Source organism: Schistocerca cancellata, chromosome 1 (genome assembly GCF_023864275.1).
Source record: "Schistocerca cancellata isolate TAMUIC-IGC-003103 chromosome 1, iqSchCanc2.1, whole genome shotgun sequence".
NCBI classification, from domain to species: domain Eukaryota; kingdom Metazoa; phylum Arthropoda; class Insecta; order Orthoptera; family Acrididae; genus Schistocerca; species Schistocerca cancellata.
Genome location: NC_064626.1, coordinates 174,357,207 through 174,375,770, shown reverse-complemented (window position 1 = coordinate 174,375,770; position 18,564 = coordinate 174,357,207). Strand labels below are relative to the sequence as shown.

Genomic DNA, 18,564 nt, shown 5'->3' with positions numbered 1-18,564 from the left:
TGCACCCTTCGCACTTTGGTTGGTTGCTATGCAGTATCAACAAAACTGAAATTCCATTCTCCTATACTGGAAAGCAAATTTGGTAAAACCTTCCTCAAAGAAGAATTCCTTCTTTCTGAGTTCTCTAAGTAGCACGCTTCAGTTGAAAAAAATTCCTAGGTATGACAGTGTCTCTCTCTTAACCAGTAAAATTTTGAGAGTAGTGTTTGATTGTCTTCAGCACTGAAAGTGACCTTTCTGCTGAAGATGTACCTGCAGTAATTGTATACAGTACATCTACAGCTTTCCATTTCATAGCTGATGAAACAGTCAAACATATGACTTGTATTAGATTATTTTGGATTTGATTAGAAAATCCATTAAACGCTATAGCTGTTTGTATGTGCTCTGCTGAAAAAGAATCATACCCTGCAGTGTATTTCAACAATTCCACCTAATTTTCCTGTTTAATAGATTTTATATTTCCTCAAATGGTCAAGTCTCAGTTTTCCGGATGACACACTGCATTAATAAGCCTTTTTAAGGATGTTCCTATCCTGCCTTAGCTCTTGATTGTGTAGAGATGATTCATTTCTAAGTTGGTCATAAAGTGCAGTTGCTGTTCTGATTTGCCCAAAAACTGCTATAGCTACAGACAATCGTCAATGTTTAACAGTCAGTCACTGCTTGATTATCAACTCCACTAAATTTCTCAAATGCATGTACTCAGCATTTTGTCTAAGTACTATTTCTTTCCTTTCCAAGTTACAGATAATACGAGAAAAATCTTGTATTTAGGCCACCCCTACTGGCTATCCAGTAACATTTGGTATACCTATTACATTAAAAATTTCAAGTGAATTTACTGATGTGGGGAAAGTCGTAGGTTGACCAAACAACTGCCGCCCGATAGTGCTCCTATGTCATCCTTGTAGTCCGCCGCTCGTGGTCTCGCGGTAGCGTTCTCGCTTCCCGAGCACGGGGTCCCGGGTTCGATTCCCGGCGGGGTCAGGGATTTTCACCTGCCTCGAGATGACTGGGTGTTTGTGTTGTCCTTATCATTTCATCATCATCCAGGAAAGTGGCGAATTTGGACTGAGCAAAGGTTGGAAAATTGTACGGGCGCTGATGACCACGCAGTTGAGCGCCCCACAAACCAAACATCATCATCATCATCATCATCCTTGTAAGCCATAAGAATGAATGATCGTAAACTGCGTAGCAAATATCACATACCAAAAGCTAATTCCCAAAAAGGCTAGATTCAGACCCTAAAAATCCTGTACAACTCAAATCAAATTTTGTCCCTTACAGAACACACAGCAGAAGGATCAGGGTGTCTGGGCACCCCTTTTATTTAATCTACACACAAATATAACCAACACCTGACCATACTACCCATTTCTTGTTCACTTATGATCTGGCTATTACCACACAAGGAAAGAGCTTTGAGGAAGTAGAAGGGAAATTGAAAACTCATTAAACATCATGCCTAAATATTACCTACAAAACTCCCTCAAACAAAACCCCTCAAAGTCATAAATTATTGCTTTCCACCATTGCTCAAACCAGGCAAATAGGAAGCTGAACGTCATCTGGAATGGTAGCAACATGGAACAAACAAACAAATGAACGAACATATGTGGGTGTCATGCTAGACAGATCACTGACATACAAATATCATTGCCATAAGATCCACCAAAAGGTTGCCACCAGGAACATCTTGAGAAGATAAGTGATTAGTAAAGGAGGATACAGCCAATTGTGTTTATAATAATGTCCCAACACTTTGGTTTGCCTGACCGATATGTTCCAGAATAACTCCCCAAACACTTTGCTTTTCCACAGTGTAACTACACACTGACGTTCCCAAAGACATGGCTTTGCTGCTATTGAACACTACCTTTCCCGGTGCTGACAAACTCCAAACTTAAAACCTCTTTCCTGGTCACCATGTCCAACTGTATCCTCACAGTTACTTCTCCTTTGAAGGCACCGCCTACAAACAAATCCGTAGTGCAGCAATGGACCCTACACGGCCCCATCCTATGCAGAGTTGTTCATGGGCAATTTAGAGGAATCCTTCCTAACCACCCAGAATCCCAAACCCCTCACCTGGTCTGGATTCATTGAAGACATCTTCATAATCTGGTTGAGGTTTAGGACACCCTATCCACATTCCTCCAGAACTTCAACACTTTCTCCCAATTTGCTTCAGTTGGTCCTTCTCAACACAACAAGCCACCTTCCTTGATGGTGTCCTCCACTTCAAAGATGGCTACATCAGTACCTCAATTTATATCAAACCTACCAACCACCAGTAACACCTCCACTTTGACAGCTGCCACCCATTCTATATCAAGAAGTCCCTTCCATTCAGGCTAGCCACCCGAGCTTGTCACATCTGCAGTGATGAACAGACCCACTCCGAATTTACGACGGGTCTCACTGAGGCCTTCACAGACTGAAATTACCATCTTAACCTTCTAAAGAAACACATTTCTCCTGCTTTGTCTCCCCCAGCACCTAGCACCTCCAACACACCCACCATCCAGCCACAAAGCAGCACTCCCCTTGTGATTCAAGGCCACCCAGTACTGGAGCAACTAGATCACATTCTCTGTCAGGATTCTGATTACCTCTCATTGTGCACTGAGATGAGGAATATATTACCCACTATCCCCTGCAACAAATCTGAATACAGGTCCTTGTCCCATACATCATCCCACCACTACCTGCTCCAGCCTGGTCACAGGCATTTCCTATCCAATCAAAGCCAGAGCTACTTGTGAAAGCAGTCCAGTCTACAGACTAAGTTACAAAGACTGTGCTGCTTTCTGTGTGATCATGATGACTAACAAGGATTTTCGCAGATGTGAACTCTCCTTGCAATAAACCTTGCATTCCTGTAACCCGCCGGGGGCTCAACCTTTACTAGTCCTATTCCACCAGTGCATGCACTAGTCCTTTTCTATTTTTATTCTTCTCTGCTGCTGCCTCCCCTCCCGCACTCCTCTATCCCTTGCTCTCTTACCCCTCAACTGTACCTAGCAACCACTACCCTGTCGCTACCATGTCCTTGCGTGCTCCAACAAACAGCACTGCCCGTTCCCTTACCCCACCGCCTTCCTACCCCCGTTCCCTGTGCCAGGCATCATTCCTAACCCACCATGTTCACTAGATTGCTGCTCCCATCAGGCGCAGTTGCTGTACACAGTCCGGTCGCTGCAACCAGAGGTAGTGGTCATATGTGTGTGTGAATTGTGGTTGTGTGAAAGTGTATGTTTTCTACTTGGGAAGGCCTTTTGGCTGAAAGCTAAAATGAATATCTTTGCTCTGTGCCTGTCTGTGACTCAGCGTCTCCTGTATATGGTGGAGCAGCAGCAGTCTGTCCTTGTCATAGTATATGTAGTTTATGTTTACTAGAGGACTGGCCTGTAAATGGCACTTTGCAGAGGAGTGATTAGTGGAGAAAGATTAGGATCAAAGATAATGCATGTATTTGAGGCAAAACACTAACACCCTTGCCCCTTGAAGCTGATTAATGGAAAATGTTGAATAATTTTTGAGCTGCTCTAAACTAATGAGAACAGTAAATATGTTTTAAAAACAGCCTGTCTTCAAAATATTCCAATTCAGTATATAATTGGAGGTATTCCTCTAGTTTTTCCCACTTTGTTTAATCGCTGAATGGGGGATCCTATGTCTAAAGTGCGCCAACCACAAATAAAATTGTTTTGCACCTATCCATTGTTGTTTCACAGTTGCAAGTTCATACCAATTCCTTCATTATTGCTTCAGCTAACACAGTGATAAATTGTGTTCTAATACATCCAAATGTGCAGCAGTAATATAAATAAACAGCAAGCTAGGTAAGAAAAAAATTTACAAGCCATGCAAGTAAATGACCTAGATTATGAGTTAGTAACAGTTGTCTGTGAGATGATTAGTAATCGAATAAACTAGAATCTGATGCAGGTATGCTATTTAATGCTTAGAGTAGATTGTTACCCAGGGATAGCTTCTGTGTGTGGCAACAGAGTGTTGTAATGAAAGTTTATGTCATTATTATTTACTTTAACAGTGTTTCAGCTCATATTATGTGACTTTATTTTATCATTATTTAATTAAACTAAGATTAAACTGTGATTTTGGTCATAATGTTTACTTTGGTAACATAAAGTCAGCTGTTCTTTATAAGTGTCCAAAGTACATCGCGCACATGCTTATGTTATGAAAAATGGCACACCCACTCAAGGGTTAAATTCTGTGCCACCTAACATTGTCTTTTCCTTGTAGTATTTCTCAGTTTACTAGTACTTCGAGTTGTTCCTCGTTGAAACTACCATTTCTATCAAACATTTGTATCTTATGTTGCATTAGTAAATCTTCTGCCACAATGTCACTTGCCTGACACCTGCAAACTAAATACTGACTTTATTCTTAACTGCTTTCATGATGTCATGGCTGAGGCAGCAGTGGCAATGATGTCCCATGTGATTGGGTTGCAGTGGCATGTTGTTTTCTTTCTGGGCCAGGCCTTAAGACACATTTTCCAGAACATCATTTTTTGGTGTATATCACACACCTAAGAAAGCTGGAAGTCATTGTGAATGGAATAAAGGATAACAGTACTGTTACTAATTTCTTTCTGATGCCTACTATAAAGTGACAGTGTGTGAAATGCAGCTGTTGACCTAGATTTAATGTGTTAGGCTAAAGTACACTTATGGTGCCATAGCTCTTGCATTGTGTGCTGATGTCAGCAATTTGTAGATATTGGTCATAGCCAATTGTTGGTTGGCAGTATATTGTAGTCAGTGCAAATCACTGATTCTATTGATTTCTTTCAGCAAAAGATACAGATCAATTGAATTTGTTTTCAGTGTGGAGAGTACCAGAAAAACTTAACTATATATGTTATAATATTTTTGTTTTTATTTGGGAAAAAAAACCATGAGATGTGGTGGCAGTGTTCCTGCCAGTCTTCGAATACATGCTGGAAACCATTTTTTGAGAGATCTTTCAAATTCGCCTCCGCAACCTTTACCACTGCTACTGATGATTGATAATGCCTCCCACAAAGGCGTTTCTTCATGTTAGGGAATAGAAAAAAGTCACACCCGGAGCTAAATCCAGGTGAGGGATGCACTTCACATTGATTTTTGCAAGATATTCAGCAACAACATTATCAATATGTGGTCGCGCATTATCGTGATGCAGCATCCAGCCTGCCTCACGGAAATGTGGTCTTTTCCATCTGATATGGACTTAACAATCTTTTCAGGACATTTCTGTATTATTGTCCAGTTACTGATGTATGAGTAGGCACAACATGCTGAAAACCATTCCATGAATATCAAAGAATGAAATGACAGTAACTTTCCCAGTAGAAGTAACCACTTTTGCTTTTTTGGGGGTTGGTGATGAAGGAGACTTCCACACTGAGCTTTGCTGTTTGCTCTCAGGATCAAAATGATGTAGTCAAGTTTCACAGCAGTGATTACATTTGAAAGAAACTCCATATCTTCCTCTAACATCAACTTTAACTACATGCAGACCTGTACACGAATGTCCCTTTGTTTGAGAATCAACAGGCTAGGAACCCATCACACACAAACATGTGTCGTATAATTTTTCTGTCACTAATGTGTGGGTGGCACCCAGTGAAATTTTCAGTATTTCAGAAAGTGATCGTAAGGTAATTCGTTGATACTCTCTCACAATGAGAGCAGCAGTGTTGATGTTTTCTTCCTTAGAGCAGTAACTGGAGCACCAGGTCAACCTTCCTTTGTAATTGAGTCTCTCTTCTCTTTAAACATTTTAAACCACCTTCAAGCTGTGCTGTAGGGAAGAACAGACTCATTATAGGCCTCCAATAACATTGTATAGGCCTCAGCTGAAGATTTGTTATGACGAAAGCAGAATTTCAAAGCTGCATATTGCTCCTCACGTGTTACCTCCATTGCAGCGGTAGGGAATACTGAACATGTCTGACCTTGCCTGCCTCTCACAGGTGGGAACCAGGAGTCCCAACAATGAAACTACTATGGCATGTTTGTTGCACATTAAGCTAACAGAATATCATAAGATTAAATTTTAGTGCAAGAAATTATGACCATAAAAAAATTATGATCATTCTTTATTGAACAGCCCTCATAGATCAAGGCCTAGGTTAGGTTGGAACATGACAATTTGCTTGTGAGTTGGCAGAACCAACGAGTCTCAACACAAAAATACAGTTTTTGTAATAAATTGATGTGTATCCTCAGACGAGGATGTGCAGCGGGCACTTATGGACTTCTTCATACAGCAGGACAAGGTGTTTTATCAAACAACTGTCATCAATCTGGTATGTCAGAGGGATGATTGCCTCAGTGCTCACTGAAATTGTGTTATTGGCATACCAATTCTGGGCTGTACGGCCTTTGAAGAGAAACTTTTTAATCACTCCTTATAAGTTTGAAGTCGGATAACAAATGAAAAAAGAAATATTTTTTGTTTGACATAATTACACATCGGCAGTTTACAGGTTTTTTTACTTTACTTGTACTGTGAAACCTTGTTTCTTGCCAAATTTCATTATTCTAGGTCTGTGAGAAGTACACTAGAGCTTTTGGTGGGTGATTTTGCGACTATCATAATATGTCACATAAATGGCCGTTACTTCTGGTTGTATTTATTTAGAAGCTTAAGTTTTTTCAACTGCTAAGGGACCGTAGACTTAAATTATGTGGCATAAATTTAAATTTGATATGTGTACCCGTTTCTGAAGAAAGGATTTTCTTAACAGTTGGTCAGATAGATAGGTAACAGAGTTTCCCTACGAGGGTTCAGTATTTACTGATTAAAGTACAAAACTCTAAAAATTACTTACAATATGTTATTATGCAGAAAATTTTTGCTGAATGTTGAGTAAAAAATGTTTAAGAAATGTACTTTACACAAATTATTGTGAAGTGGCATAAGTTTTTGTAGCAATTTTCCAACTAGCAGAAATTGTATCAAACAGAAACTGAAAATGATAAAGGCCATGTAAAAAACACTACACAAAACTTGTGCAAATCTGTTTGAAAAGTTCTAGATAATACCATAATTATAAGCAAGGCTTGATGATTGCTTTGTTGAGTGGAAATGCAGTCATCTGCTTCTTTCACTCCTAATGTAAGAATGTTTTCAGTTTTGGTAGTAGGTGGATTGTGATAGGGCTTTTATTTTTTTATTTTTTTCATTAAAAAACATGATCATTGTGCCCAGAATTCACTTTTATTTTTTCTGACACAAAGGGATGTAAATTTTCAGTAAACTGTGCTGCACAGTTCAATGTACCCAAAGAAGGCCATTATAAAACCACCAGAAACTGCCGTAGCGTGTATTAATATTTTTAACAGCTAGTTTCAGTCAATCGACCATCTTCAAGTCATGAACTTGTTAAAGGACGCTTCCTTTATGTCAGGCACATAATTATTATCAGTTGCAGCATTGTTACTTACATTACATATGCTGCAACTAATAATAATTATATGCCTGACATCAAGCAATCCTCCTTTAACCTGATGTAACGGTATTCATGATATGGAGGTGGTCGATTGACTGGAACTGATTGTCAATATGTGAACAGTCATTACAGCAGCTTTTTGTGGTTTTGTGATGCCATTCTTCAAGAATGTAAATTTGTTTGTTTCCTTTGTGCATAGCACCTATTTATGCAAATGTTTTCACAATCTGAATAAATATCATGAAAGTAATATGCTCTCATGTGATACCGGGGATTTTGTCCTGGCGAGAAACAATGCACCCCACATGTTTCAGGCAGAATTTGATGTGCAAGAAGGTTCTCTTTTTTTTGAGGGCCTCTAATAATTGACTCTGATTTTGTGCTCATCTCATGTGGAAAATCCACTCTCCTTGGCCAGAATATAGAATACTTATCCCCTCCTTTTTCAGATTTGTCTCAGCAACTCACTGTAAGATAAAGAGACTTTTTGGCTAAAAGTGCTTCTGAAAAAACTTTTACATGTAGCCCTGCACTTTATGTAGTTGAAATGTACTGATGCGCGAAAAGGTTTCCTCCTAATTTTATTGATTTGTTATCTTAAAGCTAATCCATTTTTTAAAAATATACTTGAATGTCCTTGTATTGACACACAGGTGTAAGAAGTCGTGATGTGCTTACTGATTCTGAATAGACCTCTTCCATCCTTTAAGGCTGTTCCAGTGGCAACCCAAAGCCAGCAAGTGCTGGTGTATCTAATATCAGCGATACGTGTTATGCCTATGGATACATTGGTGCAGACTGTACACCAGGTAGTGAAGCAGCCCCCACCCATTGAAGGATTTAAGAAGGTGAGATCATATTTAGGTGTGTGTTATGATGTCAGAAAGTAAGTGTTCTAAGTGTTCTGATAACATACAGACATCAAAGCATATTCTATAAACAGCCCATGTTTTGTAATATATGTGACATGTCTTTAAATTCTAGCTATTGTTTCTGTACATGGCACAAATTGACTATTATCATTATTATAATAATAATAATAATTATTATTATTATAGGGCTTACATTGCTTCCTTAGTGCAATTAACAAATTAATTCTGTGTGCCATGACATTCCTTTTATTGTTTCTCTGCATAACTGTCTTTACTACTAAGACACTTGCCACAGTGTGAAACAAGTTTTCATATACACTCATTTTGGAAATTTGCCACTTGCGATTACAACCGGTGTATGACAGTTTCTTACACATTGTCAGGGAAGTGCCAGCTGGGAAAAAAGTCTTTTAGTTACAGAAGAGAACAGTCTTTTACAGCAAGACAGGATCTGTAAACAGGATGGGGAAATTGCACCCAGCTTGACATTATGACAGATTTATAAGGGAAGGAAAAAATTTCTCAGTGTGATATCTCTCTTACATATAATTGAAATTTTGTGTGTTGTATGTTGGTGATGTGGAGTGGGAAAGGGGGGGGGGGCAAGTGTGTGGTTCAAATAGATAAACAGGAATTCCATACATCATAAAATTATTTCTTGTGATTGGTTTGTATAGTTTGGAGTTAATCTAAAATTGCCTAAGGTGTGTAAAGAATCTTGTCCACCAAGAATTAAAATATGGATATCAACTTTTATGTGGGTTTTACAATTGCATTATTAGATTTGAGTATATCAGAGCTGACTAATGGTTTGTAACCAGCAAAAACAGAGGTATACCATTGACACACAGATATGAATTTCATGTTTTGCATCAAAAGACAGTCATGGAGACTGAAATTGGTGCTGAATAAAGTTACTTGATTCAGCAACTGAAGGTGTTACGTCACAGTGTCTTTCCTATAAAGTATATGTTGTCCTGGGAATTTGCAGGTTTTGAGGCAGTAAGAGCTGTACTGTGAATTGAGAATTAAAGATTGAAGCATGATTCTGTGTAGATTCACACCCATATTGCTTCCAGACCAATGCTGAAACTGCCACCACACCAAGGAATCAACATAATTTCCAATGAAAAGTATGACAACTAAGAAAACCCAAGATACGTACAGAGTACTAAAGTAACAGTTTTTTCTGTCATGCTTGGGAATCTACAATAGATTCACAGCCAAAGATTGCTAGAAATTTGTTAGAATTCTGTAATGAATAAAATACCTGTACCTATCCCCCCCACCCCTGTTTGCGGGTGGCAGAAGCATTTTAGTTCTTAATCATTTATTTTGTGTCTCAGTTTTTTGAAAGCACACTAAATACGTTCTCTGGAAATGAATTTCTTCATTGATGTAGATGGATTAGCCACTTTCATTCTTTCCTTTTTATTTGTTGTACTTTTTATTTCTTTGATTAGTATCAGGTAAAACTTGCCAATAGTAATTTCACCAGGGACTACTATGTTGAGTGAGTAGGTGTCCAATACATCTTGATTCAATGTGAAAAACAGTGCTCTGCCTCTTACTTGTGAGAATTGGGATTTTTACCAAATGAGATCCAAGTTCCATTACCTTTACTGTCACTAATTAACTGTTCCTTTTTTATGTACAGGTTTTGTCTAACGAAACCACATCTCCTGGCAGTCCAAACTGATACCTATGAATGTTTACCAAGTCAGCCTCAGTCAACACTATTTGTGTCATAGTATTGCATTGCTGGACATTAAAAATGGCAATACCACGAAGGTGGAATACAACAAATGTCAAATATGCATGAAGTGTCCTAGATACTTGGATATGCAAATGATAAACATTTCAGTGCAACTGCACAAAGCAGATATCAGTAATGCATTTTACATCTTTTACATAGCACTTTTCTCAATTAAAAATCACATTTGAATGTTGAACAATAATGGAAATTCCTGGCTGGAGCAATACATAGCTTTCGAGCAGTAGCTCTTTTTCTAGCATAAATACACAAATTTGCACAGGTAGTCACACAAACACCCACACACACACACACACACACACACACACACTTCCATGGTCATGGAAGACTGATTATTGATACTCAGTTATTGAAAGCAGTTGCCTGAGCTGATAGAGATGGGGAGGGGATAGGGAAGGCCCAAAGAGGGGGTAACAGAAACAGGCAGGTTTTTGGACAGATGACTCAATGGCTGCGCAGCAGGAATCAAAGAGTGTACAGAGGGTAGATAAAAAAGAGATGCAGGAAGAGCAAAGGAGAAAAAAGAGAGAAAGGTAAAGATGAAGAGGCAGAATGAAATGGAAGGGAAGAAAGAAGGCAGAGGGGTTCGGGGGGGGGGGGGGGGGGGGGGGAGTATGGGGGGGGGGGGAGATTGTCTGTCATCTCATCCATAAATAAATCTCCTGTGACATATCCCCCGTGCTGCAAGTAATCTATTAACCAGCCACCGACAAGCACTCATCTTATAACCCAATATCACCATGGCCTTGAGAAGCTCAACCACATCCTCCACCAAGGCTTTACTACCTCTCGTCATACCCCGAGATAGGGGACATTCTACCAAAAATCCTGTCCACATCCCCCAAAGTAGTGTTCTGTCGCCGACCCAACCTACAGAATATCCTTGTCCATCTCTTTTCCAATCCTGCTGCTAATCTTGCACCTCATGGGTCATTGCCTTGTGGTCATCCTAGGTGTAAGAGCTGTCCCTTACACCCATCCACCACCTCCTACTGCATTCAAGTCACTGGAATATCTACCCAATAAGAAGCAGGCCCACATGTGAAAGCAGAATTGTTATATACGGTGGTGATTTGAAAAGTTCTCGGAACAGAATAGAAAAAAAGTACCTACATCAGTGAATCTTTTTTATTTTTCAGTGTAGCCTCCTTGTAGATTAATGCACTTGGTCCAGTGGTGTTCCAGTGCCTTGATCCCTTCTCGAAAATGAGTTTCCTCCAGGCTTGTAAAGTAGTTGCCAACTCTGGCAATCAGTTCTTCGTTTGAAGTGAATCTTCGTCTACCGAGAAAAATTTTCAGTTTTGGGAAGAGATGGAAGCCTGACAAAGCCATATCTGGTGAATAAGGCAGGTGTGGCAACAATTCAAACTTTAGTTCTTGTAATTTTGCCATGGCGATGGCACGTGTGTGGGTGCAAGTCAAGAGTCGTGGCACCCATCTTGCAGATAATTTTTTCATTTCTAATTCTCAGTTAAAATGTGATATACCCTTTCAGAATACATCTGTTAAGCGTGAGCAATTCCACGCACTTTCAATCGGCAGTCCTCCATGACCGTTTTGTGCACTTTTGCAATGATTTCTGGAGTAGTGACACATCTTGGCCGACCACTATGCGGTTCATCATCTAAGCTCTCCCAACCAAATTTAAATTCATTTTTCGTCTTGGCAACAGTTGAATATAAAGGAGCAGAGTCCTCCAGCGAGCATGAATGACCTTTGCTTTCATACATTTCTTTACGAAGTACTTAATCACTGCTTGAATCTCGACTTTTTTTTTATTTTTTTATTTATTTATTTATTTATTTTTTTTCTTCCATCTTCGCAAATCACTGTGTGGGAACAACAGTAGAGCCACGTCACCGCCACAGTTCTCTTCCAAGAGCACTGATGTGGCACATGTTTGCAGGCAACAGTCCAATGAATATCACGTGAACAACTCGTTCCACTAGTGCTGACCTCTCATGGTGATTCTGAGAACTTTTCAAACCACCCTCATATCAGCAATAGTGACATTAGTGTACAACATTCTGTGTTAACATGACAAGTAACAAATTGTCTGCTCGCATGAATGGCCACTCCCAAAATGCCCAAACCGCAAATTTGACCATCCAGTTGCTGAACATGTATGGCATTCTGTGTTAGCCAAGTAACAAATTGTCTGCTCTCATGAAACTGTCCAAACCGCAAATTTGACCATCCAGCTGCTGAACATGCTGCATCACAACTGACTTCATTTGGTTACTCCTTCCAACACAAGTTTGTGTGAACTATGCAGATGGGAATTCTCTCTCCAATAAATCCTGCTCTCTCTCAATCCCACTGGCCTAAACCTCCATGAACATGTTCCCACTGCCTTATCTTATTTTTCCCTACTTCTTCTGTTCAGACTACTCCTCCTCCATCCAGATCGTGCTCCGCCTTCTCTCACCACTCTTCCCCCCTCCGCCTCCCTCAATGTGAGCACTCTCTCTCTCTCTCTCTCTCTCTCTCTCTCCTTCTCCCCCTCCCCCTCCTTCTGCCTTTTCAACCCTTTTCCCTTCTCTCTCCTCTCCCGCTCTGCCTTTTCATCTGTTTCCCACCTCCATTTTCCCCTTCCTCCTACTCCCCCCCCCCCCCCCCTCCTATCGTTCTTCCTGCATCTCTTTTTGCTCTACCCTCTAGTATTTTCATCTTGTGCAGCTGCAGAGTCATCTGTCCAGAGACCTGCCTCTTCCCCACTACACCTTCTCTGCGTCCTTCCCTATCTAGTTCCCACCACTGTCTGCTGAGGCATCTACTTTCCGTAATCAAATATCGATAATTAGTCTCTGCAGTGACCACAGGAGTGTGCATTTGGGTGTCTGTGTGTTAATGTGCGTACCTATTTTAGAAAAAGAGCTATTGCTCAAAAGCTAGTGCAAATGCTGTTATGTGTTTCTGTGGTCCATGCACTGATCCGTTATCGGTGAGAGGTCACCTTTCCTTTACTTTTCATCCTGTCGCATTGGAATGTTAGTAAATTTTGAGTGGATTATTGTGCATTGTGTAAGAAGTTGAAATATCTACTAATAAGTATTGTAATTTGCCAGTGGCAAGGCTATGGCTTCTTGGGCTTTCAGCGCCATTGTTGTGGCTTGCCTTGATGTGGCAGCAGAGATAGCAATGTACCTAATAACCGCATTGGAAACAGGAATGGCATTTTGTCATCTTTTCAGCTGAGTCCCAGTTCTATATATAGCATCACAGTGGACATATCCATGTGTGGAGGAGCCCCATATTGCATTTGTCGTCGTCATATGGACCGATCACGTTGTATGGTGATAATGATTAGTATAGTTCATATAGATGATACTTTGGACACCGGACTTGGATTCCTGGCATCTTAAAGCTGGTGTCTGTGACCAGTCTTCAGTAGTGTTATCTTCCATCACTTGCTATCCTTTCTGATGTTGCAATTTTAATGCCTACCAGTGTATAAAGGGATGGCTAAGCATGATTCTGGAACTGTTTGTCAAATTACATGTTGCTGCCTGAAGTCAGAGAGGTAATCTTGCTGGGCCAACTCATATCATATGCATAGATTCTACTCAGATTGCTTCTTGCTATTAGTAGCTGACCTTCCCTTGTAAAATTAAGGGGCTTCATTGACAGAGCACAGGAGTACAGGCAGACTAGTCCTAGAAGAGCAGAAACCAATGTCATCATAAAATCGTAAATGAAGCAATAATGTAGTACATATGCCCCAGAAAATTTGTTGAGATTCGTGTGGATCTAAGAACAATGAAGAAAAATGTTAGAAGGTGAGGTGCCTAATTCCATATCCAACAGATGGTCAACTAGAGTGTCTAATACTGTACAGTATACTTTGTTACTAGTTAGTTGTCTTGAAAATTGGCAGATTTTAAAACTAATTTGTACATTTTATTTATGTGCATGTGAACTATCACTAAATATAGACAAAAATACAAAAATAAGGCATAAATTTTACTGTGATGGGCTCTATTTTTTTTTTAAATGATGCGTATGTAATTGTGATTGTGTAAGAAAATAATGGACTGGAAAAAATAAGTGTATATACTCTATTTCAAAGTACTTTACATACATTTTTCTCTTATTATAGGAGATTTGTATAGAAGTTAGTGTTTTGGAGTTGTTTTACTGCTATATGCAAACAACTTCTGGTTCTCAACTCACTGAGAGCTGGAGTTCTTTAATAGGACTTCTGCGTGATGGCTTGACACTCTCACCACCAGCTCAGTTCTTGATGCTAGCTATACTGAACGAGTTTGTGCAGAAGACACCTCCACTTTCAGAGAAAAAAGAGCTTAGGGATTTGCAAGACATCACAGCAAAGGTTTGTCATTTATTAGTAGTATGAATTGAATTTCGTTATGTGATTTCAGTAGAATACTTGTATTTCTTTTCATATTCTAGAAATGCAGTTAAAGTTGTGGTTGGAATATAGAAAAGAATCATACAATTCATATTATTGAGGAGAAAGACCTTGTTTCATAAAGCACCTAGCATCCAGCACACATTGGTCTATCAATTACTCATACGATTTTGAATGTATCCCTGTTGGTTTTTGGACATTTTTGATCAAATTATAAGTTGATTTCTGAATAAATCGTAAGTTTATTTTTGAATGCATGAATTGTGTACATGATGTCTCTGCCAGGAGAATCCCCATTGCATCTAGAAATAAACTTTCCTGCAGACAAAAGGGGACGAGTCTATATGAGCTGAGCGAATAAAGCCAAAAGGGCGAATGACAGTCGCTGTTTATGTGGTTGACTGGGTTTGCAAATGATCAGCGTTGTTATAATTACTAGCAAATTTCGTTGATTCAGATTGCCAGAGTGGAAATAAACAACTAACAGGAATAAAAGGCAACAAAGATTACGTATTGTCTTCTCCGTGTATCCAAGAAAATGAAATTTTGACAGAAAATTTTTGGCCAGACAGCTACATTACTAAGGGCCAGTTATACAGTCCCTGGCTAGCAGCCATTACAGTTCTATTCTGGGAGTAGTGTGGAAAACGCGTTGTACGAACATGTAATAACACCTAACCGGAGAATAATGGCGAGATAACTAAACTAGTGATTCTGGCAGGGGTAGTGAAGTTAATCGGCGAACAAATTTTGACAGTGGCAGGAATAGCTACAGAATTGGTGATGACAAGATTGTTTTTTAGAACAAGGAAGGAGAAGAAATGGGGACATCACACAAATTATAGAAGAATAAGTCAGTTCCAAGCTTATATAAAAATTTCGTAATACTACTTTTTTATCTCATGCTTGAGAAACTGGTGTGCATGAATGAAATGTGAAACTGTTTCCTAACATAAAGCCTTTTGCTTGTAGTAGGCCTAATAGGCATTTGATATTGGTACTTCGTGAATTATATTTTGCGGTGTTATAAAAATGACCATTTATGCCAAAATAGTCTTGTTTATTTGGTGTGTGTAACAATTGCTTCAATATTATGCTGGCCTATTTCGTTTTATCTGGCAGACAGTGACAAAATAGACGTAATCAGATCAAGAAACCACACCAGTCTTGGGTACTATTTGTATTAACAGCTTTTCTAGTATTAGACTACGACATTTCGTTTTTTCATGTAGCAAAACATTGACAAACTTTGATGAGGTAATAGATTCTTTCCCAGAAAGGAAAGTACGCCATATAAAGCTGTGGCAAGATTAGGGAGAAAAAAAGCTAGGACTTAAGGATTGAAAAATGTGTACTGGCTTGCTTGTCTCTTGTCTTTACTTATTTTATGTATCCTATGTCACACAAAACAGCAAGTTATTAGCTAATAGGCAGTAAAGACTGCAAATTTTCTGAAGAGTTCTTGTTCTGCCGGTTACAAATAATCCCATCCAGTATTAATTGCAAGATTTTTTTAAAAGAGGGACAAGATGTCAAACCGGCCGACTGTAAGTAGGAGAGGCACCACAGGTCATTTTAATTTCCACTGGCCTGAATATAGTTTGATGGCACCCATTACAAAATATTACACGTTTGAATTCCACAGAGCGAAATACACAGACGTGCGATGGAAGAATCCTGTGTGAAGAGGCATGACACTGTACTAAGCACACTTAAGACCGAATAACCTGTCTTACGTTCCTTCAAACATATTTGTTTTATGTCTTCAGAAAGACGTGCACTGCAAAATAAAGATATTTTTGAAAAGTCGATTTTTTAAAATTTATGGCGCCTACCTCAAACACTCGAGGGAGGGGGAGCACCACTACCTAATATTGCCCCGGTTCGGAAATATCGTAGATCTGGGCCTGATGCACAGTGCAGTCTGAGTTGTAGTGGATAGGTGGTAGTCTCCAGGTGACCCGTGTTTACGTTCAGTTATTTTTCTGTTTCCTCTTTGTTTATTGCTCTCACGTCAAATGAAAAAAAAAATCGGATTTCTGTGGCTGGGAGCTATCAAGTGAATTAAAATACATTCACATAATTATTGAAGGCTAAAATGTGTTATTAGTTTCAGATTTTATTTTGTTTCCACCTTTCTGACAGTCAAGCATTAATCACCTTGCAGAACACTGAAGTTATTTTTGTCGATTTGTTAAAGAAATTTGACTTTTATTAATCTTTTCTGCTGAGGCAGTCAATTTATTTGAAATGAAGTGTTTAATTCCACACAATTGGCTAGTTTCAACTGCTCGCTGCATTTCAAGTTCACATTTTCATCTTTAGCACGTATGGTTATTATGCCATAATAAAGAACCACACATGAGATAATATGGTACTGGTACTCCAAGAAAATTTACATCTGAATCTGGACATACAAATGTGCATTTAAGCCAAATTATGCATTTTAGTGTGGTTCATAAAATTCCCATGCTCTTGGAATATCGTCTAATGTCTTGTTTCTTTTATGACATAATGTAAGATCTTCTAATGTTTTACACGTATGAACGTACAGGCTTCTTGTGTCATCGTAGCTGTGCAAGCGCGGTGATGCCTGTAATCTGACGCAACTGCTGAAACAAATCTATTTCTAACAGGTCACGGGAAAATATTCCAAATGGTTGTTTGAAAAGCATTACTTTCAAGTAAAGTAAATTTCGTTTTACACAAGATGAACTCTGTGCACGAATGTCCGATGAGTTTCTCAAATCACAGAGCGTTTCACTCTCATTCCAAAATCAAATCTTTGAGGACGACCATTTAGAATATTTTCGAGCCCAGAAGATCAGACATTTATGTCGTAGTTAAAAATTTTACTGGTGCATTTGTGTGACAAGTGTAACAAGTGCAAAAAAGAGCAACATTATGCGTGAAAGCTTAGCTTCTCTTGTAAATTATTAGAGACCAATATTATACGTAAAAGCTTTTCTTTTGTTGTAGCAACACTATGTATATTAATTTAAACCATTACCTTTTCCTATTTGTGTGTTTGTGCTACTTAACAGTGATGTTGCTATTGGCGGACTACATTACATGTCCTATGCTCTGAATATCCGCTGTCATCGGCTGGTGAGATCGCTTGACATGAGCTACGACTGGCTTACAAAAGCACATCGCGATCTCGATTTCAATCCTTCGGAAAGTGTTAGATGGAATTCTAATTTATACTTTCGTAATACGAAAATATGCAGTGTACATGTTGCTGCACATCAGATATCTTTCCAAAACGTGTTTTTTTCCCTGAGTTTTGTTTTCTAAAGTGCTGGGAAATTCTACGCCTTTGTATAAAACCACAACCATTGAAAGGATTGATAAGTTTTACAGTCCTGAGGAAAAAGTATGCTGTTACTTAACATGGAAAAAGGGTATTTTCACCCGGGAGAAAGTGTATTTTTAACCAGGAAATCCTGGAAAAATCCGGGAATTTTTTTCCTCGTCCATGTATACACCCTGTACCAGCCATGCTAGTTTGAAGGCTTGCCAGCTGCTAAGTGGCGCAGCTGCAGCTGCGTCTGCTGTTATTGCTTTTGCCACTGCTAGTGCTGCCGTAAGACATGCCCACCATGCTGGTATACTGACATCTGTGGCTTCCCTTTAAAGCTGGCACACCAGCAGCTCTGCAGTCAGTTATTTCTCTTCGCTACAGGGTTGATCTAACTGCACATTGTTGGCTTCATTCTGAACTTGTTGCACCTTAGTTTTCAATCTTGGTGTGCTCGCTTGAGTTGTTATTCTCTTCTGCCATATGTGTTGTTTGCATTTCTCTCATGTTGCCCACCTGTTATTCTCTGGTGGCTTACAGTAAATGCTCTTGGCTAGTCAGGCTACCTCTGCTGGTTCTTGAGTCATTCCAGGTTATGTCTGATTCTGGTTACTATAATTGATGGTAAGGTAAAAAGGTTAGTGGTTTTCCATGGACACCAAACTCGTGCAGCTCATGGAATAGCAACAGCAATTCCAACAACAACTTCAACTTTTGTTCGATCACTTACAGAGTCGGGGTTCCCAACACATTCCGGCTGTCGTCACT

The 18,564-nt window shown here is 39.4% G+C and overlaps 1 protein-coding gene across 1 annotated transcript in view; it reads left to right on the top strand.

The window, feature by feature from the left end:
• LOC126160489 (protein dopey-1 homolog) overlaps positions 1-18,564 on the top strand; it is a 328,138-nt gene that overhangs the window by 179,369 nt on the left and 130,205 nt on the right. The window contains exons 22-23 of the mRNA XM_049916952.1: positions 8,188-8,325; positions 14,223-14,456. Of these exons, the coding sequence (XP_049772909.1) occupies positions 8,188-8,325; positions 14,223-14,456 (372 nt within the window). The remainder of the gene's footprint in view (positions 1-8,187; positions 8,326-14,222; positions 14,457-18,564) is intronic.